The 22,704-nt window shown below is 37.3% G+C and overlaps 1 protein-coding gene across 1 annotated transcript in view; it reads right to left on the bottom strand.

Annotated features, from left to right (window-relative positions):
• LOC107083206 (retinal guanylyl cyclase 2-like) overlaps nt 1-17,388 on the bottom strand; it is a 30,548-nt gene extending 13,160 nt beyond the window's left edge. Inside the window, exons 1-12 of the mRNA XM_015372222.1 lie at nt 17,133-17,388; nt 14,355-14,585; nt 13,400-13,555; nt 12,652-12,794; nt 12,131-12,286; nt 9,198-9,347; nt 7,348-7,567; nt 7,070-7,145; nt 4,030-4,114; nt 3,350-3,466; nt 2,091-2,171; nt 622-798 (exon numbers count right to left, since the gene is read on the bottom strand). Coding sequence (XP_015227708.1) covers nt 622-798; nt 2,091-2,171; nt 3,350-3,466; nt 4,030-4,114; nt 7,070-7,145; nt 7,348-7,567; nt 9,198-9,347; nt 12,131-12,286; nt 12,652-12,794; nt 13,400-13,555; nt 14,355-14,585; nt 17,133-17,388 — 1,848 coding nt within the window. The remainder of the gene's footprint in view (nt 1-621; nt 799-2,090; nt 2,172-3,349; nt 3,467-4,029; nt 4,115-7,069; nt 7,146-7,347; nt 7,568-9,197; nt 9,348-12,130; nt 12,287-12,651; nt 12,795-13,399; nt 13,556-14,354; nt 14,586-17,132) is intronic.
• Nucleotides 17,389-22,704: the final 5,316 nt, after the last annotated feature.

Below are 22,704 nucleotides of genomic sequence, written 5' to 3'. Positions count from 1 at the left end.
ATTTATGATTGGTCGTGGTCATTCCCTTCTGTTGTCCTTTTGTTATCAGAAATGTTCAGCTCTCAGTCAGCTGTGCCTCGTTTGTCTCATTCTTAAGCAGTTAGTTCTTTTGTGCCATAAGGTGCTGATGGAGAGGAGTCAGCTTCTTCAACCAGTAAGCGTTAATCAATGGGCCTGGTGTTGTCTAGTTCTTCATACCTGGGAGTCTTTGTCGGATGTCTACCAATGTTATGTTTACTGGAGTTTTTTTCAGGGAGACTAGTGTGGTCTGCTCTATTTAATGTATTATTATTTATTTTAAGCCACTTGTTCATTTTCTTGCCTAGTACAATTTCATATTGTCAATAGAGATGGGATCTTTCATTGAATAGGTATAGCTAAAGTATGTAGGTGGTTGCAGAATTGCTGAGCCTGGCTAAACACTCAGCAGAGGCAAGGATGGACATCTAATCATGAGCCAATGTAAAGGGTAAAATTCTCCACTTTGAGATCAGTAAAGTCAGTCAATCAATCAATGAAGGCAGTGTGCTGTACCTTAATATAGGGTGAACTGCTTAAGATGTGGCTCATTTAGCAACAAAAATTGTATGTGTATATAGATGTAAGTGATTTTGGAAGAACCTTAATAAGGTCCATGAGCAATGAAGATTTGAACATCCAGTCCAGCCTCACATCACTGTCGGCCAGCAGGTCTGCCAGACTTCCCCGTGGACAGTGCTCAACCACTAGAGCAAGAATCCCTGAATCCACAAACAAACCCACGTATAGATTCAGATTCTCATGACGCATTTCACGCAGCTGGAAACAAACACAACAAGACCATGTTAGAACTGTTATTCAACTTTGAAACTGATGAAATTAGCATTTACTGACAAGAGGTTGTGTACCTGTTCTATATGTATTTGCTGGGACTGTAAACCATCTTCTTTGGTTTGTGTACCTACCTTAATAATCTTGATTTGGTTACAATCTCAAATAATTTCCCCTTCATAATCTGGCTAAAGTGGCTGGTACACTGAGATTGAAGGTCATTCCACATCTTGGGTGGCAAACAAATCATATTTTTATTCATCATTGTTCTAAATCTTGACCCTCTCTTTGTCTTTTTACTTACTCTACACCATGCCACCATGTGGTTGTGTAGGTGTTGGCCCTGGTGTGTATAAAGTACACAGACAGTACTTGTGCAATGCTCCATTCACGATAAAAAGTGTCAAAAAGGCATCCAACGGCTCAATTTGAATGATTGTGCACTTTGAAATTAGATGCATCGGATGCCTTTGACATTAAGCTGCTCTGTTTTTTCCTTGTGATCTAGAGATTGGTTTGATTTAATTGCTTTGATGAGTTGGGGAAAAAAAATGTTTTAACATGTTTTTGAGCGGAAAAGTTGCAGACTCCCCATATAACGGTGGATGACAGAGTTGGAAGTTCCCACTAAAAGCTACCTGAAAGTGGCCAGGCGGATGGGGATTTCCTATTGCCATTTGTAAAGATTGAAAGTGAATAAAAAACAGTTCAAGAGCTAGCATAATGCCTATAATGCTATGTTCAGACCACAGGCAGCAGAAGCAGCAAAAATGCGTGTGCTGCTTAATTTTTGATGCAGTACGAGTTTAGTTCTGACACGAGGCTGAAGCATCTTTGCTGCTCTAGCTGCTTGGCTGAAAAGTGGGTCTGATGCGTGTTGGGGGGAGCTACCCTGTCCTTTCTTTGCCTGTAACAATTGTGGATGAAATCGAGAGTGTTGCTTGGTGTATTTTATAGAATATTGCTACATTCAGACCGCAAGCACTGGAAGCAGCAAAAAAGTTCTGCTGCTTCATTTTTGCTTCATGCTTGTCTAACTCTACTGAGTGTGCCTGTGATGAACCTTACCGACAATAAAATGGCTTTTTAATTTAAAAGCTATTAAAATAAGATTTTATTTGACAATGTTGGTCCTCAGCTTCTTGGGCATGTTATCTTCCTGCTTCAAATTTCCTCTACCATTTTGCATCTGTGGGGTGTGTATGTGTTTTCCTGAGCTGTTTGTGTCTCTTGTTCATCTACTGTGTGATTACTGTATTTTTGAAGGGCGCTCTCCGTACCTGGCTGAACAGATTCTGGGTATTTTGGTTGACAGCTGTTGTCTTTCCAAAAGGAACTTTTTTCAGCCAAACCCAGTCTCCCTGGAAACAAACATTCAGTTGAAGCAGAATTAGTCAGAAAACAAAGAGATACAAATAATTTTAGAGGTAGATAGACATATAATGCCTTAGTCTTTACCCCAGTATGTGGAATTGATGTATTCTCTGGAGTTCATACATTAGGCTCATGGTGGCGCAAAATATATAGGAACTTTTGATTTATATATGACTTCATTTTTTCTTTCTTCATGCCTTTTGTATCTCTGCTCCTGTCTCCTTGAACCCCAGTCCGCCTCAGCAGAAGGCCACTTACACTGAGCCTGGTTCTGCTGGAGCTTTGTTCCTGTTAAAAGGGAGTTTTTCCTCTCCACTGTCGCTACAAGCATGCTTAGTGTGTGGGATTGCTGAACAGTCAATGAGTTGATGCAATCAACTGGTTTTCCTTAGAAAACTTTAAATCGAATTGGCTGTATGATCTGGTGAACTGTAAAGAGCCTTGAGATGACAAGTCTTGTGAAATGGCACTATATAAATATAAATTGAATTGAAGTGAATATTTTGTGACCTAGGGCTGACTGTTTATTTTCAGCTGTCTACTCCATACAGTCAAGGAACAAAAAGTTTTAAACCAATTGGGACTGAGCTAAACAAACCTGTTCAAGCTCCCATGTTTATCTTGCAACCATGTGAAAAGAGTGACAATTTTTGCCTTATAAGTTTCATTAACAACTATTACTCTTGGCCTGTAGGCCAATCATGAAACATTTGGAAACTTTTAAAGGAAAATATATTTTTCAGCTCTAAAATCACAGATCCAAACTATGTGAAGGTAAGCATACTAGTAATAAAAACTCCACCCCACTTTTAGTTACAGTGGGGATCTATGTAACTGTGATCATAAACTTTTGTTTCCAGAAGTTTTTAATTACATAAACAGAATTGTAAAATAATGGTAAGCTCTAAAAAATTAAAATACTTGTTTGTTTTTTTAAGTAAAACAGTGATCCATACATATGTGCAATCAACAGAAAAAAGGATGCTACCTTTCATTGAATTCTCAGTTCCTAATTGATCCAAACACCAGTGTCACACTGATGATTTTGAATAATTCATATTTTTCAGTGTATTTTTTTCTTTAATAGGCAATTTTAAGGATATCTACACATTTGTATTCCCTTCCACTGATGCAAACCAATGTGCACACTGACAAACATAGGTACCTCCAATATCCCAATGTTAGAACTCTCAGGCGTTGTCAGGATGTAACTTCTGGCAATTGAACGAAGTGGAGTTTTAATTTCCAAAAGACTCCTCATGATTGACTCGTCGTTTAGCTTCTAAAAAAGAAAAGTGATTATCATAGGATTATTGTAAGCAGACCCTAAATGACATGACAAACTATATGAACAATTGAAAAAAGTATAAAAAATGGCTAATAAAACAAGCCTTTTAAAATCCAATTCTATGCTCATCTGTGATTAAACAAACAAAACTGGATCTATTGTCATTAGAAAATGATCTTGATGGTCTTCTAAATAATTGTATATATTTCAAAGTGTATGAATATATTTCAAATGAAACCACTATTTTTGCTTATATATACATTTCATTCAGATTAAAAAATCTTTCCATGTTTTTACTTTTTGTTGTGGTCTTTGCTATTTGGGGTTTCCATTAAATCATGTGAGAGTTTACCGAGTTCTGCATCATTATCACCATTGTTTTTCTTTCTTCACAAATGGTTTGTTTCAGATTATTTCAATAAACAATTCACCAAGAGCAAAAGTAAAGGAAACACTAAAACGTTGAAGCAGTTTAATTCTGTATTTAGGTCAAATTTATACAAACACATGCAAACAACATTTCAGACAGAAAAAAAAAAAAAAAAACATTTGCTGACCTTCTTACTAACTTGAGTGTCAATAAAAACGATGTCATCCATGGTCAGGATCAATTTAGTAAAGTTTGTTGATTTCTTGTACTTCCTATGAACAAAAAAAAAAAGAATTATTTGAATGTATGGGATGTATGCTCATAGAGTGACAGCCCATATGGGAAGTATTCACAGATCGCTCTTCATGTTGTCTCCAGACTTTGTCAGGTCTGTCATATGTGCTCAGTGTGAACCTGCTTTCATCTACGGAGAGCACAGAGAACCAGTGGTGAAATTGCCAATCCTGGTGTTCTCTGGAAGATGCCAAGAATCCTGCATGGTGTTGGGCTGCAAGCACAACCCACTCTGTGAATGTTGGGCCCTCATACCATCCTCATGGAGTCAGTTTCTGTTTGTGCAGACACATGCACGTTTGTGGCCTGCTGGAGGTCGTTTTGTAGGGCTCTGGCAAGGCTCCTCCTGTTCATCTTTGCACAAAGGTGGAGGTAGCAGTCCTAGTGCTGGGTTGTTGCCAAGTAGTAGGACCGTAGGACCTCTTCAACATCTCCTGTACGACGAAACCACAGGGTTTCATCATACAGCGTGAGCTTTAGCTGCGTGCAACGATTGAAAAAAATCGCACAGTGTATGACCGGCTTAAGTGGACAGTTTGATTTCAAAGAGGTTTTATTTGATTGAAGTTATATTGTTTTTGTTAACGTGTTCCCCTTATTTTTTGAGCTGCATATTAAACTTGATTCTAAAATTTTGCATATAATACACTGTTATGATGTTAAGATGTGATTTTTTTTGAATTACTGCAAGTTCCTAAGAAACAAAAAAAAAAAAAAAAAACAAGAAAAATCACATTTAGGTAAATGTTCATAGTCTGTACCATGAAGCTAAGGTGTACACTGTTTTGATTGGGAGAGCAGGGCCTTAGCCATGGAGGTGACCAAGAACCCCATGATCGCTATGTCTGAGCTCAAGCTTTTCTCTCTGGAGAGTCAATTACAAGCATCCCTGCAGCAATCCACCAATCAGGCTTGTAAGACTGCCTGAAGGACTCTCAGCCCTTGAGAAATTAATAGTCTGATGACACAAAATCCAAACTTGATTCTGATTGATGATTTCTGGAAAGACCTCAAAATTGGCTGAGGGAAGACATCTTCTACCCAACCTGATGGAGTTTGAAGTATTGAAAAAGTTTGGGCCAAACCCCCAAAGGAGAGGTATGCTTTGCTTGTGGCATCATTTAAATAGACGTGAGACTTTATTTCCCGCCAAAGGTGGATCAAAAAACGTATAAATGAGAGGCTGTGAGTACTTATGAAGAGGTGCAACTAAGTACAAATATGTACTGTACCTCAGTATCTTTTTGTTATCCACTTTACCTGAGTATTTGTTTTTCCCCAGGACTTTTAATCTTTTAGAACTAGACTGGTAAACTTTTATTTATTTTTTTACAGGGCAGGCAAACATTGTAGATGAGGATGGATGAGATTCTGAGATGCAAGATATTTCCCACCCATTTCCTTTCCTTTCCAAAATGAACATGTTGATTATCTTACAAGTTCGAATTCAGTATTAATGTTATTTACAACTTCAACACTTTAAATACGTGAGCTGTAAAAGTATTCAGTTGCTTATGGTTTGTATAATCTATATTACCCTGTTTGAAATTTTGATATAGAACAAGGTTACACATATATTTTTTTATGTTCTCTTTACCAACACTGAACAAAAAAAAAAGGAGAAAAACAAGCTATTTTAAGTGCAGACAACTGAATTTTCAGAATCGCGTTTTTTAAAAGTTATTTGGTGTCATTTAGGGTAAAAACTTAAATTTCAGTTTTATACTTAAGTAAATTGTAGACTTGTACTTTTCTAATTTTACGTAAGTAAGGGAGTTCACTTGGTACTTTCACTTTTACCAAAGTTGTTTTTTCTTCGACACAGGTTTCTGTACTTTAACCTAAATAGCGAATGTACTGCACAAATTAAAAACTTAAGTAAATTAATTGTTCTTAAAATAAGTGCATTTCTTCTTGAATTGAATGGGTCAGTAAGACACTCTGTTAATGGAATAAGACTATTCCTAATCCCCACCCCAAGAAGAGATACCTTCCTCACAGGGACCCTCATTGGTCCCCACAAGTACCTATTAGTCTGTAAAATGTAGCATATTCCTGAGAAATGGTCCCCACAAGGAAAAAAGAGACTGGCCACTTATCCAACAATACTGGTGGATTAACATGTCATCTTTCTTATATCTCCTTTATATATTACATGGAACAGCAGAACATAAACTTTTTGAAAAATCAGCTTCTAAGCAAGAAGAAGAGCAACTATGATCAGCGCAGATTATAAATGTTTTTCATTTTTTGTGATTATCATCGTTATATTGCAGCCTTTATTCTAATCTTGGTCCTCAAGCACAATATCCTGCAGATTGTTTTTTGTTTTGTTTTTTGTTCTCCAACTTAGGTACAACTGATTCCAACTGATGGCTTATTAACTGGCTCTGCTAAATACAATAACATGAATTCAGGCTTATTATAGCAAACAAACATCTAAACCATGAAGACAAACTTATACATTACTATCCCTTTTTCTTTGAATAAAAGCCTAAAACAGAGCAGTAGTACACACACACATATATACGCCACACACCTATTTCTATATGATTGTTTTCTTAATGTCCACCTATATAGTCATCACAATCTGTTATGTTTAGTTTGTGTTAAAAAGGGAAAATTTGTTGGTGTGTCTGTGTGTTTGTGCTACCGTGTTTTTCTACCTTGGGGAGATGATTTTCAGGCAATATGCTACATTTTGGGGACTTTGGAGATTTTGGAACCAACAACTGGTCCTCATGAGGAAATACTCTTCTTTGGGGTGGAGGTTAGATTCAGGACTAAGGTAGGAATTTGGTTTAGGTTAGGTTTGGGACTAGGGAAGTGTTGTTGAAGGCTAGGGGTAGGCCATAGGAATGAGTGGGACATGAATGGAAAGACCCAATAAGAATAGTATTACACAGTTTGGGTCTGTGTGTGTGTACCAGTACCTGATCCAAAAGTAAAAAGCTGCTGTCAGTCCACAAAGCAGAAGGAAGATGAAAAACGTTGTCACTGCATCCACACCTTAAAGAGAAAACAATGTCTTTAGATCTATTAAACAAGATCCTTGAAACATTTAGCACACACAGCCACATGGCAGTTAGTAGGGGTATGCAACAAAATACCCCTTACATACATTTGTAACAAGGGAGAAAGATCTTACACAGAACTTTATGTTCCAACATTCACAAAGCTCCAACCTTCTCATTTTAATCAATAACCCTACCTGCACTGCAAGCTTCGTCTGGATTGAACCAACAAAAATGGGATTTGGGAGGTTTTCCTCCTGGAAAGAAGAACGACCTGCTCAGAGATGTCAGACCCCCAACCATTCCATCGATGTGTTTCGGTCCAAGTGAATGCGTGGGCACAAGCCGATCACCATCACTATCCAACACCACATACCTGGCCTGAAGGCCAGCTCCACCTTTACCACCATATAACACCTATGAAAAGCAAAGGACAAAAACAAGCCAATGGTAAAGACAATTTCACAGTTAATATGGTTTGAGATAAAAAAGATAAATTAGAAAAACAAGACTGAAGCTTTGCTATTAGAATCATAATTTGAGAGGCATTTGTGTTTTTAATGAAACCAAACGTAAAAGGGACAAAAAACTTCAAAGGATATATCCTTTTAGTGATGACTCCAAACAGCTCACAACACAAATTAAACTTTAATTTTCTCAGGTCTTAAAAAACTTTGTTTGCGTAATTGAAAACATTTTATAACATTTTATTTTAAGTTTTATTTATATAGGGCCAATTCACAACACATGCCTTCTCAAGGCACCTTAACCCCTAGAACCCTACGGACCCACCGGTGGGTCCAGCTGCTACGTGACCTCGTAATTTTAACAAACCCCCAGTATTGATGTAAAAAACACATTTGGCACAGTTTGGTGACATTTTTGGATAAATGTGCCAAAATGGCCTTTCCGCCTAAGAAATTTCTCACTAATACCATTCTAAAATAAATATGATTCATCTGATTGAGTCCAAATTTGGTATATTTTTACACAACATTTAGATTTAAAAGTCTGTACTACTTTTTTGTGCTATAAATAATATTTTGGTAGTGTTTTGCAATGTTTATTTCAAAGAAAATTTTGGCGAGGTTCAAAAAATGCAAAATATTTTGTATTTTGTCCCTAATATTTCAGGCAGGGTCAAAGCTACAATGGTGCTGACACCAGAAAACCATTCTATGACATCTTACTGTTACAGAGGTACCAAATGTTTCTTCTTAAATCTAATAGCTGTGAGGCTATAAGTGATTTACTTTTGTGTGTTTTTGTCAGGCAGAAATTTATTTATACCCCCTGAGGGTGTAAGAGGTTAAGGAGACGATTCAACCAGATCTTAGAGTTAGACTGGTTTAAATTTTTTTATTTAAGGAAAACCAGCTGATTGCATTGACTCATTGACTGTTCAGCAATCCCTCACACCAAGCATGCTTGTAGCGACACTGGAGAGGAAAACTCCCTCTTAACAGGAAGAAACCTCCAGCAGAACAAGGCTCAGTGTGAGCCAGAGACTGTCACAAAGTAAGTCAGATTGAATTATATTAAATGCAATGCAGAAATCAAAGAACATGACCCTCACATTGCTGTCTGCCTTGTCTAAATGGGAGGGAGTTTGTTCACGCAGTTGTTTGACAGTATCTTCAACTTCACGGCGATAAGAAAACTGCAGGGTTTCTGAAAGCTGCTTGTTGGTTTGTTGAGGTGAACCAACAGAAGTCTTTCTAGGACCTTCCTGCTGTGATATTTTAGGGCAAAAGGTCTATAGTCACTAAGGACTGTTGGCTGAGTCTTCTTCGGTTCTGGAACAAGACATGTGGTCTTCTACGTCACTCAAACTACCACCTGCATCAGACTAAGGTTGTAGAGCTGCTGTAGATTCCCACAGAGCTGCTCTGCACAGGCATTCAGGACTCTGGGGTTTACACCATCAGGATCTGGTGACTTATTATGAATCACTTTCTCCAGTTGCCTCTTCATCTCTTGAAAGCTTGACTGAGACATTATCCCATAACAATGACAACAATTGGTCATATTACTTTTCTTTACTGACCTGGTTGAAGCCCTTGAAGTCAAAGCCTCCATCTGAGTTGAAGAGCTGATTTCCTGTCACCCAGTGCCCACCGCCTGCTTGGCGGCGCTCTTCCACAGCCATAGCAACATAGTAAACCATATTAAAGATGGTTCCAAATAGTGGGGATACCTTTAAGGAAAATCAAGGAAATAGAAATAATGGAGTTGTTAGAATAATTGTATATAAATGTATCTGTGTAGTGTTATAATGCATAAAGCTGTGTGCTATGTGCATTTGTTCATAGCCACCCTTTTCTAAAGTATACTGTGATTTGTGGACTTCCTTTTGGGAAGGTTATGGTTAATTTACGAGCAGCATTAAACCTGCTGAACTTTGGTGAACAGCTTCCACAGCTTAAACTTTAACTGAACCCTGAGATTTAGTGGATATGTTTACTGAGACTGCAAGTCTGAATTCCTTATCTTGTTTCCCCTCCCTAGTGTAGTCTCAGCTGTTGTAACCAGGGACCCCTGATTTCAATAAATTGCGAGGAGAACGCTGGGACCAGAGTGGGTTGGAGATTGGTAAACTCTGCAGTCTCTTTTCTACTCTCCTCGCGAGTACAACTAAATGAATTATCTCTGTACCTTTTTTCTTTCCCTGTATGTATGTATGATGTTTTGGGTGCTTAGACCTGACAGGAGTAAAATAAAACAAAAAAATATTCATTTATATGATCAATTTATAGAATATATATAACATCTATATCAGTTTTCGCTAATGGGAGATTATATAAACTGTCAATTAACTGTAGTCAAACCTCCAGGAAGTTACAAATATAGTTTTAGATTTCCTTAACATCTGCAAATAGGGACAGTTATGTTTATTCATCTCGTTCTATTTTATGTTTTTATTTTAATTTATTGTTGAATTTATGTCTTTACTAACCATGCTAGTAATTACTAATTAAAGCAGTAGACCTATTATTCTGGAGACAGTCAAATTGAGGACAACTGTTTGGTTCTGTTTAAGTTTACCTTTGGGGTTCTCAGTTATGCTTTAAATTATGTTTTTCTATGTTGTTTTCAAGATTTATATCCTTTAATTATAATCTATTTGTTTTACTCTTCCTTTTTACTTCTTTCAGTTTCTCTTTTTTATTATTTTTTAGGGCAATTAGCCTCTCAGGACCACCTCCCAATCAGGAGTTGTAAGGTCAGGTGAAAATCAAACATGTTGGAAATCCAGTCTGGTTTTTGGACGTACAGTGTAAGCAGTTAGATCACATCAGAGCATCAGCTCATACAGGGTAAGAACGTATGCCGTGAGCTGTGCACTTTTAAACCCTACAGTTTTGTTGTACAGTTTGAAAAGTACAAAGACTGAAAATATTGTACAGTGTCTGCCTTGCTTTAGCTACTTCTGTCCACACCTACTCCCAGGTTACCTACTCCTAGCTTATCAATCCACTCATTGTTCTGTCTACCATATACTTCTCTGCAGTTACTCATTGTTGGACTTGTTTTTTGTTTTTATGTTCCCTGCTTCTTCAGTCCAGGGTTATGTTTTTGTTGCCACCAATTTCATCACCTACAAGAAAACATCTCTGCTTTCATCTCTGCATTTGGGTCCTCTACAAACAACCACCAAACCTGACAGTGGTAGAGAAATTTAGTTTTTTGTTGCAACTAGCGACTTTAAGCTGTTTGTTTAGTAAAATTCAATAAACTGAACATAGTCTTTATTTCTATTTTTAAATATACCCATCCATCCATTTTCCATCAGACCTATCCCAAGCAGGGTTGCAAGAGGTGCTGGTCCCTATCTCCAGCTGTCTACGGGTGAGAGGCGGGGTTCACCCTGGACAGTCCATTGCAGGGCAACACAGAAACAAACAGGACAAACAACCATTCGCTCACACCTAAGGAGAATTTAGAGAAGCCAATTAACCTAACAGTCACGTTTTTGGACTGTGGGAGGAAGCCAGAGTACCCTGAGTAACTCATGCATGCTCAGGGAGAACATGCAAACCCCATGCAGAAAGACCCTGGGCCGGGAATCAAACCCGGAACCTTCTTGCTGCAAGGCAGCAGTGCTAACCACTGTACTACTGAGCAGCCCCTTTAAATACATAAATGCTGTTTTAATTTTTGAATATGGCTTTTTTCTGCTAATAAAGGGTTCATAAACCATGATCCATATTAAAATCATGTTTTCACTTATATCTGTCATGAAAGATGAATTTAAGCCTCTCCAAACCAAGATTAATGCATTTCAACCCAGCCAGTCTCTGGTTGAGGTGGTGAGTTGCTGGCTACTCAATGACTATTTTGGAATTTAACAGGCTGTGATATTTGGGGGAAGGCTGGGTGAAGCTATAGGAGTATTCCTGGAAAGGGGCCTATCGCTTAGAAACTCTATTCAGGCTTAAACTTAGAAGACTTTGAAATTTCAAGCCCATTATATGGTTTGATTTAAGGAGTTAGAGTGGATAGGCTTTGTTCATTGGACAGCAAAATAAATGATTCAAAATCTTCCAAAAATCGTTCCTTCATTATGCTGCTATGTACAAAGTATTCTCTTTAGTTAATCAATTGAAAATATAAAAAGCATTTAATAAATAATAATAATTGATCCTAATAATAATAATTGCGCCTAGGGAGCAGTGTGGGGTTAAGGGTCTTGCTCAGGAACCAGTGGGATTCGAACCATGTACTTGCAACCTTCCCAGAGCACAAGCGCACTGCTCTAATCACTAGGCCACCACTCCCCAACATTTGGTGCTCAAGGCAGTAAAGCAACGCTATCTATAACTAAGCAGCAAAACCGATGAAATGAAATGGAGTCATAGAAGAAAAAAAAATCTAGGAGCAGCCTTTTGATTAAACATCTGTGTGCTTGCATATGCTTTTCTAATGATAGATGTGCAGTACTTAATCTTCATGTTTATGATTTGCTGTTTATTTCTTTACCTCTGTGGCAGTGATGGCAGAACGGATCTCCCGGGTCATCTGAGCCTGCCGAAAACTTTCGTAAAAGCTCTGGTCAGAGGCCATGGTAACTGTCAGGACAGCGCCGTAGGCATGACGAAGCCGTGTATTGTTGGTCAGCAGGGGGAAGGTTATATCCTAATTTAAAAAAATCAAAAGGCAAAATTAGTTAACAGGAATATAAATTAAAAAATAACATTTTCACAAATCAATTCCTTATGTTTAGAGAAAACAAGAGGAAAAATAACAAAAATGTAGGTTTATTAAGCTGTTGCTAAAATTTCACTTAATAGATTAGTATGATGCAGTTGGAGTTTACCTTGGAGACTGATCAGCTTATTTCTAATATGTAGGAGTGGTGGTATAATACGCCACAAGTGGATTTACAGTTATTCAGAAAAAACAGGTCTCACTAAATTTGACTACTGTAAACCTGGCAAACTATATTGTGAAATACAACGATTTATCCTTTTAAAACATTTTTATTGTTTTTTTGTTTTCACCTGGTAAGGCATGGCATATAGAAGGGCATCATAGGGAATAAAGATGTAGCCATCAGCGACCATCCTCATGTCTAGAGCAGCCAACAAGAGTTCTTTCTGGGTTTCTCCACCAATCAGGATGGAGCTCATACACATGATGACCACTTGAAAGGAAATAAGGTTAATTAGCTGCTTGATTTCTACTCCGAAGCAAACAAAAATGTCTGATGACAGCATAAAAAAAGATATTTGGCAGTCTCTTTTTATTTATCCACCAGATAGATGTGGTCATTAACTTGTGATCTCCTCCTGCAGAGGTTTCTGCCTTAGAAGCAGACATTGCTCTTTAAAAATTGCATTGTTTTGGCAAGGATTGTTTAATTTCTTACCTTTGCATGTTATTAGACTTGACTTAATTTTTGTTTTTTTGTTTTTTTTACATGAAAATATGTTTGCTATGATCTGACCATTTCAAATAATAGTCTGATTAAACCAGACAGGACAGACACCAGTTACCAGATAGATATATCAAATTTTTTATACAAGGGAAAAATACATTACTTTCCAAGATATATTTATAAAATTAATATTCCAAAATGAAGTAATAATGATGTAATGTAATAATATAGCAGTTAAAAAAAACCTTTATAATATGTTTGCATCATTGTGGACCTCTGGTCTTTGGGGCCTTTCTTTCTGGCTCCAGGCAGCCTACTATAAGTTAATCTACGTATAGGTTATAAGGAAAGGTTCAGGTCTTTGAGCAGACCTTTGGCCTTGTTGGCATGCCTGATCACGTTCAGTGCCTTCCGAGCCCCTTCCCTGTTATTTGTTTCCATTGTAACCACAGGAGCAATTGGCAGGCCCATAGCCCTGAGTGCAGAGGCCACTTCTTCTCCAGTGCTTTCCCAGAGATCAGTTGGAGCTGAGAATGATAGACAAAAATGATAGAAAGAGAGACAACAAAACAACTATATGTATTGTATATTCAAATTCATGCATAAAATGCTAATTGAATAATAACATGCAGCACTTGAATTTAAGTAGATGGTCAGGTGGTACTGTATGATATTTAACGAGAAATACACGATTATTGAAGGAGTGTTAGGCTGTAAAAATAATACAAAAACAGCAGCTCGTATAAATGCTGGGAGTTCGGCAATGCTTTGATATGCATTTTCCACAATGGCACAAACAGCAGTGATCAGATCCTACTTACCAAACATCTCTGCTGCAATAGGCTATATGTTCAGCTCCACTACTTTCTGAGCTTCAGCCAGCCTCTTTGTTTTCGTTTTTTCATTACTGGACCAACTGATTAATCCAGTTGTGTCTGACCTCAGTAACCATTATGAAAGTGTCCAAAACACCTTGATTAATGAGTTGGTAGAGTAATGAAAGACAGGAATCAAAGGAGCTGGCTGAAGTTCAGGAAATAGTGGAGTTGGAGTTTTCTTTTTCTCACCAGCTGGCCATTTTCCAATCTTCATTCTTTACCTGCATCATCTCCTGATCACACATTTTTATATAAAAAAGCTGCCCCTGTCTCTCCATGAATAAAACTAAGGTACCTCCAAACTGTCACTCAGCATTATGAAATTAAATAAACAGTTTATCTGTTTTGTTTAAAGTAAGTTTTTTTTCACAGCAAAACATCTAGCATGGAAGAATTAAAAAAGCCTATGTTATATTAAAATAGACTTTTCATGATGTTAAATCCTCACCTGAAATGACTGCGACGTGAGCCCAGCGAAAAAATCGGAGAACTGTAAAAAGGACTTTAACAGGGGATGTTATGGGTGGAAGGTTCAACCAATCAGCATCTAAACAGCCTGGAGATGCCAGCCCAGCTTCCCAATGCTGGGCGAATAAGGATGCTGCATGGCAGAGGGTGGGATTAAAAGGTCCAATATAGGCATGGCCATAACCCTCCATCTCCCCCAGCTCGGTCAAGGCTGAAAGGACAACAGTTTCACAGGCTTGATTAAGACAGTATTTCTATTAGAATAACATTCTAAGTTTAACAGATGTTTTATATAAGTAAAAAATCCGAAGCATTTTTATATAAGCTATTTTACAATTGAATGGTTTAAAGAATGAAGTTGCCCTTTTAAGTAATATAACTTTAATTAATGATTTCTAAAGTCAGAATTCTGCCAAAGGGACCGAAACATAAATAATAATTTGAGCCATTTTATTTAAAACACAATCACATAAACTTGCTTGCTTTTAATGCGCCTGTAGATTCTCCTACTTGCATGTAGAGAAAAGATGTTGAAGTTTGTGTGTTATCATGCCACCAATTTTAACTTTAAGGGTGGAACCAACCTGAGAAAGTAAACACAAAATCCCACCTCTTGAAGCAAAACGTTTTCTTCCTCACTGTAGCTAGGAATGATTACAAATCTTATATTCAAGCTAATCAGTCTGTTAAAGAATAAAAATTGGTTGTAAAGTTATCATAAATAATGAAGTTTAACGCAGTCATAAATTTGCTCTGATAGCGGTAGCAATACGCTCTGAAATGATAGAATAGAACGGAATAGAATAGAAATCCCTTTATTGTCCCACAATAGGGAAATTCGTATGTTTACAGCAGCAAAGAGATTATAGAAAAACTTGTCACACAAATGTGGACCTTAAAAAAGTGAATAGAAATAACATATTACTGAAGAGTTAGAAAATAAACAAAATACTGTACTATAAAGTGTTTTAACAACATAAATACTGTGCACCTGGAAAATAAATAACCAATATACAGCTGTAGACATTTTTACAGTAATGGATATTTGATTAATGTTAAAATAGGATTTATGAACCAAGCTAACATTAACTTAGCTGTTTATATTGAGAAAAGTGAGGTTTGAATGAATACCTCTCATCTCTGAACACAGGTATGAACTATTACAATCAGTTTGTATCTACTGTTAATCATTTTTCTTTTTGTGTCCAGCGTTGTGTCTAGAAAATTGTCACTTGATGACAGACATGGCTGTTGCATGTTGGATATAATGTCAAAACAGTGTAAAAAACAAAACAAAAAAACAACTTAATTTTTTAGCTGAAAAGCAATTTTCAGTTGTTTAAACCTGAAAAACTAAGTGTTGAATATAGGGACAATAATTTAAGTAAGTTCATAAAAACAAGTTCTTTAACTTTATTGAATGAATTCCGTAAAAATTCAAAAAATATGACTGAGAACCTTCATCAACTTTATTGAATGAATTATAGTATTATGCTATTAAGTTGTTTAGTATTTTAATGGGTGAAAGTCCAGCCACTTTTTGTGTTTCCGTTGTGAAATGCAGGGGAATCAGGTTTTAGAGTTGGCATTTCAGTTAGAGGCTCAATGTTCTTTTAATGTTCAATTGATCCTGTAGTCCTGTAGAGATGCTGCTAATCAGAATGTTTTGTACAATCAAAATAAAGCTTATTTAATTCTACTTTAGGTTTAAAATTGACATATAATTAGGTTAACAGTGACCTGGGACTGGGAATGCCATGGGGTGACCTAGTGGTTATCAAGAAAAGCGTTTTCTTCTTGAAGCAACCATTAAGGTCAGAAGTTCAAATCTTAGTATTACTGTCACTGTACTAAAAAGAAATAGCTAAAAAATGTTGATGACAAATTTCCCCACTAAGGGACAATAGTATCTAAATTAATGTATGACTTAAGTAAGAAGTTCGAGATTTTTAGTTTATTCATTACCTTCTCTAAGTCACCGCTCTTTTTACGTAAGTAGGAAAATAATTCAGCATTTCAAGTTACAATAACAGAATTAAAAATATGTCAAACTTGAAAGGAAAAATTAAATAATTAGGCTAATTCCCAAACTGAAAAATTATGGAGTGTTATTGGTGCAAAAATTAAGCACATCCAGTCTATTACCTTAGCGCTGCTCACTATACCCTTTCTGATTCCAGCTACTGATCTGAGTAATAATAGGCTGGCACCAGTAACTGAGCGTCCAGCACTGCTAAGGGGAGACTATCCTGCTTTAGCTTTGAAGAGGCTTGTGTTAGTATTGGATTGCATGCTTTGGCTGGTCATCCACTACCATAGAAGCACAAAGCTGAAGTTGGCTTATGACTGCAGCTTTGTTAATTGAGAAACACCTATAAGGCCATTGAACCACTATCCTCAATCCCTTATGCATCTTTAATTTGCTCTACTTTACAAATTACAGTACTGTAACACTGGGTTTGAAAAGTTTTCAATTTGTATCCAAATCTGCCGCTCAAAAGGTTGAAGTTTGTCGATCAAAGAGTGTTCTCTGAACACTCATGTGTGCAATATACAACATGGTCAACATGCGTGTTTAACGTGCGTGCATGTGTGTGTTAAATAGAGCTGCTTGTATGGGCACATGGTCTTTTGGCAGAATCCTGACTTCGTAATTGTACGTCTATGGTGTCTGATAGTCTTTCTGACATGCTGTTTCTCATGACTTCATGCAATTCTCATTATTTGGTTAATATTTGGATGCTGGTAGGTTACACACCTCTGGAAACAGAGCAATCCTCGTTGAGAAGTTTTACATCGTACCAGTATCCTCTCTTCAGGTAGCTGTCGCCTCTTAGTCGTGACAATGCCAGGTTAGCTGCAGCGATCGGCATTGCTCTGGAGAACAGCGGGTCACACGACCATGGGCCAACAAGGGCAAGCTTAAAGGTTGCTGCCCCCACATCCTTAATAAAAAGCAACCAGAAAGACAGCCCCAGCACAGAGACAAGCTGCATCTTGGTGACCACCTGCATGACATACAAATAATTGTTATGTTGGTTTTGCTTCGTTTAATCTAAGTAGTTAGATGAAAATTAGAGTGGCTGACATAGTCAATGGTTAAATATAGAATTTTATAATATAATCTTTTTTTTTTTGTCTAATCTTTTCCTGATTTTATTTAAACTTTTTAAATACTGGACATTAAGAGAAATAACACTTTAAAAAACTAAACAGATAGCTGAGCTAATTGCTCATTTCACTCACCTGCCTAACTCTGCCCGGTTACTAATTATGACTCATCTTATCACCTGCTCCTGCTGCTTTTTATATGCCTCAACCCAGCTATTGGGCCAGATCATTGTTGCTGAGATGACTTCCAGATCTTTGTTTCTGTTTCTAACTTTGTTGCTGAGTTTTACTTTAGTTCATGTTCTCGTTCTCGGAGGCCAGTGTTGAGAACCTTCCTGTTCTGAACAGTTTCCCTGACCTGGCTTGGACTCCTGTCTGTTTACTGGGATTGCTGCATCTGGTTTCACTTTGGGCGGCGTCCACCGCATCTCTTTGGCAGTCCATTGGCTGGATCCTACCTTGCTCTAAGGAGTTGGACTGAACTGTTAAATCAGGTAAGTGACTCACATGGATAATCATGTTCCATCAGATCATCATGGTCACTTACCTGTGCTTCTCCCTAAACCAGAGTTACCAGTGATGGGCAGTGCCCTGCCTCCCCTTGCAGCTGCTGCAGATCCACAGCTCTGCCTTCTGTTCTGTTTTTAATAAACATTTGAATAATTCCCACTGACTGTCTCCCCTCAAATTTTGGGTGCTAAGTTCTTAACCCATGACACCATCAGGAATATCCTTCATAGCCTATCACTTCCCATGATTTAGTTTGAGTTGAAGATGATTGGTCAAGCTTGGGGAGAAATGGCAGATAGTTATGGAGCTAGACCAGTGTCAATTTTCACAAATACACATATGTGATTCATACATGTACAGAACAACATCCACACATGCAGAGCACGATTCATGCAAGCACACAAGATCCACACATGCACAGAACAAGATTCACTAAAGTATTTGTGGTCCATAAACAGTTATAAATTAAATGACAAAGTACTGGTCGTCTTTAAACTTCACTGCATTTGTGTGGGGATTTTTTTTAGATTGCCCTGACGTGCCTCGATACACAAATGCATTTTTGGAATGGTTTGCCACCACTCACAAAGCTCCCTTGCATAAGTCAATCACAAGAAACTAATCCATGTGGGATGAATTATCCTCATATCCCGCATCCTCCGCTCTGTTCCAGACTACCTGCACAAAGCAAAGCCTACAGCCTCTGCAGTTCCTCCTGTTCTGCTCTGCTCTGACTTCCTTGAAGCTGGAGGAGAGCATGCTCTATATTATTTAATTCATGGGAGAAAAAAAGCTTTAATGAACACTTAATTTAATATAACACAATTAAACTTCACCATCAGCATCAATCACACAAGTTTCTGCCAAAATATTATTTTTTTTTTTGTGGGTCTTTGTAATAGGAATAATCATAAAACATTGGTTTATTCTTTACCTCCAAACTCGGCATCTGTTCATTGATGCTTGCGATAAGAAGTTTATTTTGAAGTTGTGAGAGACGCACTTGGAAGCTGTTTTGACTGGATTTCATTAAACTTTTAAGCCTCTCGGCATGAAATAAGTATTTTGATCGAGATGAGAAATCTGCTTCCTGGAATGTTGAGGTTCCAGAGGAAGAACTGTGTTTAAGTAATTTTGAAGATTACTGAAAAGTGGTCAGAGAGGACAGGGTTGTGAGGAAATAGTGTTATTTTTTCACATCCAATGCTATATGAAAGTACCAGATTCAAAGAATGAAGATGAGAATGTGTTGGATTAATCACATTTTGAACAAAGCCAGTGTCTAAGATAGCATTAAAAGCTGCACTTAAGCTATCACCTTCAATGTCAGCATGGATGTTAAAATCCCCCACTATGATGACCCCGTCAATATTCAACACCAAATCAGGTAGGAAAAGAAGACGTTTTGTTGCTTACAGTAGCAATTTGGATGAGGGAAACTAAGGGTTAAATGTTCAAGAGTTGTAATTATTAACTGTCTTTGGGTTAATATGTAAGTCAGACTAAAATATTGTTTGTACTCGTCCTCCTCGCCCAGAATTTCTGGGTATGTGAAAATTGAAATAATTTAAATGCTCTTGCTGCAGCCAAGTTTCTGTAAGACAGCATAAATCCATGTGATTATCACAAATCAAGTCTTTAATTAGCTGACTTTTTGAAGAAAGAGATCTTATGTCAAATAAACCACATTTAATCATTTTAACTTTTTCCCTAATTCCAGTTATTTGAATTGTGATTAGATTTTAATGATATACTCCTTTTAGGATTCTTTTCTATTTTATTAGATTTTGGTCATGAGCTAGACACTGTCTGGATGGAACAATGAGTGGGTAACAGTAGAGAAGCTGCAGAGAGGTGTGTTAAACTATGACTCTGCTTACTGGTCTGCACCATGGCTTGTTGGGGTTTTGGAGGACTAATAAATTTGGCCAGATTCCTAGAAAGAAGAGCTGCACCATCCAAAGTGGAATGGATGCCGTCTCTCCAAATCAGACGAGGTTTTCCCCCAAAATGTCTACAAATTAATAATGGAACACTCTTTGTTTGAGTATATAAGAATTATGCTCTAATTTGTAATGACCCATCTGTTGTTAATATATTTTAATTTGACAAACCAAATAATCTCGACATTCTTTCTACTGTTGGGTGCAAATGCAATTGCGGATCTTGACCTGGCCGGACGAGAGTGGAGCAAAAAATAGCTGTGCTCTGTATTTTGACAGTGAAGGATGGAGGAGACATACTTGGAGACGGTGATGTGCATAGGAATAGTGATAGACGTGGAACAGTTCTCGGTGATTAATATGAGTGAGCAAGTGCTCCACACGACATACGTGAGCGGGGTGGAGAGGAGGGATGACGGAGGATGTGGGATCTGGGAGTAAGTCACACGTAGAGTTCTTTCTTGTAATTGGCTTATACAGGGGAGCTTTGTGTTTGGTGGCAAACCATTACCTATTTTTAAAAATGCACTTATGTATTGAGGCAAGTCAGGGGAGTCTTAAAATTCCACACATAAATGCAGTGAAGTTTAAAGACCACCGGTACTTTCTGATTTAATTTATCATTTTTTTATGGACCAGAAATATTTTGGTGAATGTTGTGCCGTGCATGTGTGGATCTTGTGTGCTTGTGTAAATTGTTCTATGCATGTGTGGATCTTTTCATGTGTGTGGATTTTTTTGTGCTTGCGTGAATCATTTTGTGCATGTGTGGAACTTGTCCTGTGTGTGCATGGATTTTTTGTGCATGTGTGGATCTTGTCTTGTGTGTGTGTGTGTGTGTGTGTGTGTGTGTGTGTGGATCTTGTCCTGTGCATGTATAAATCACAAGTGTGTATTTGTGAAAATTGAGACTGATCTAGATCCATAGATAACAGCGACAGAAATTAAGAATGAAAATTAAAATATTATACTTTCAGGGAACCAAAATAAACATTTAAGATATTTTGAGGTAGTAATACAGGGTTACTAAGAGAGGAGTCTTCTAATCAGAACAGGTATGATGACAAATATGTCCTTCGGAGGACACAGCCTTCGCATTTGAAACACGCCAACTGTGTATCTTAAACGCAGAGAGGTGAACTTCCTACAGGGCTTGCGGAAAACACAGCGGACACCGCGTTTGGTCTGAACACACCATCAGGGATTAATGAAATATTTTTAAATTGAACGAATTTTAATTATAAATATTATTATCATTTGATTTAAATGTGGATATTAAATCACTATATGATGAGTACCTTTCATCATAAAAATAGTTTTGTCTCCTTGAGCCTCTCAGAACACTATGGACTGTATCAGTAAAGGACTCTGATGCTCCCAAAAATGGTAGAGAAGGAGGCGTGATTGAAATCACAAGATGAGCTTCTCTAGGTTAGCTAATGACATCACACACACCAAAAATTTCTGTTATATATAAAAATAACTCTTAAAGACAATCCTTTGTTTTATTTTCAGACATTTAAATGATCACGACTAATTTAATGTAAGCAAACATATTTTATAAATAAATGTTTCATACAGCATATAAAATAACCAATCAGATCATCTGTTATCTCAAGTCTAAACTGGAACCACTGATGATTGAGTTGACGGCAAAATCCATAGAACAATATCTTTACATTACTGCTGTGATGTAGGGGTTATTTGGAAAATAAAACTACAATATGAGAGTTTTTAAATCAACTAATTGCTTTGAGAAATCTGCAGCTAATTAAGGAAATTACCATGGTATGTAGATATTATATTAGAATAATCCACTTCTCCTCTACATATGATTTAGTAAAATAAATGAAGCACAATCCAAGGGGAACCACTAATAGTTTTATTAGTGTGTTTCAAGAAATGCTATGCACAAAAACATAAAAAAATATAGAGAAAGTTCTTAGAACTTGAATAAAAAATCTGGAAGTGGAAAAGTGCTTTAAAAGGGTTTTACCTTTGTCTTAGAGTTTCATGAATCCAGAGAAATCTTCATCCTCTCTTGGCTCTCTGTGAAGGACAGAGATGAAGGAACCAGAGGGCTGCAACCGGAATCCTCTGAGGATTTACTTTAATCCTATTAAAAGCTCAAAAACATTCAGGATGTTTAGCGTGCGATCAGAGGTTGTGCCGTGTGATTCTATTTAAATCTTTCTCCAGATATGCAACTACACTTTATCAGCTTGCACAAGCAACAATTTCATGTCATTGTATGAAATAGCAGAGTTGTGCAGATATGCACAAGAAGTCTTTATGGGGTAAAAAAAGCATTTGCTCCATTGTGACCAGACAGACAGACAGATAAATAATTTATTAATCCCCGATAGGAAAAATTCACCTGCCTGATAACAAAGAAAAAGGAGACACCTCGCCTGTTCAGCCAGGCCAACAATTCCCTTTGTTGGCCTGGCTGAACAGGCTATGAACAGGCTATGCGCGCGCAGAATTTTTTCAGTGCACCTGCTAAGGCATTGTCTAAGACAAGCGTGTAACTTTGTGTTGAAAGTTGGTGGGGACGGCTCATAAGGAAAGGGAGCTACCTGCGCGAAGCCTTTTTTTTGTTGTTGGAAAGGATAAAGCCAAAAAAATGCGAATAACATTTATCAATTTAATGCTTATAGTTGAAAACATAACTGTTACAATATTCACATATGTATTTTGTGCAAAAAATATCACATAAATCTAAACAGACAGTACAAATCAAAGAAATCAAATAAATATATCAAT

The sequence above is a fragment of the Cyprinodon variegatus genome, unplaced genomic scaffold (assembly GCF_000732505.1).
Source record: "Cyprinodon variegatus isolate N-32 unplaced genomic scaffold, C_variegatus-1.0 Scaffold70, whole genome shotgun sequence".
NCBI lineage: Eukaryota > Metazoa > Chordata > Actinopteri > Cyprinodontiformes > Cyprinodontidae > Cyprinodon > Cyprinodon variegatus.
This window is presented reverse-complemented; position numbering and strand designations above follow the sequence as displayed.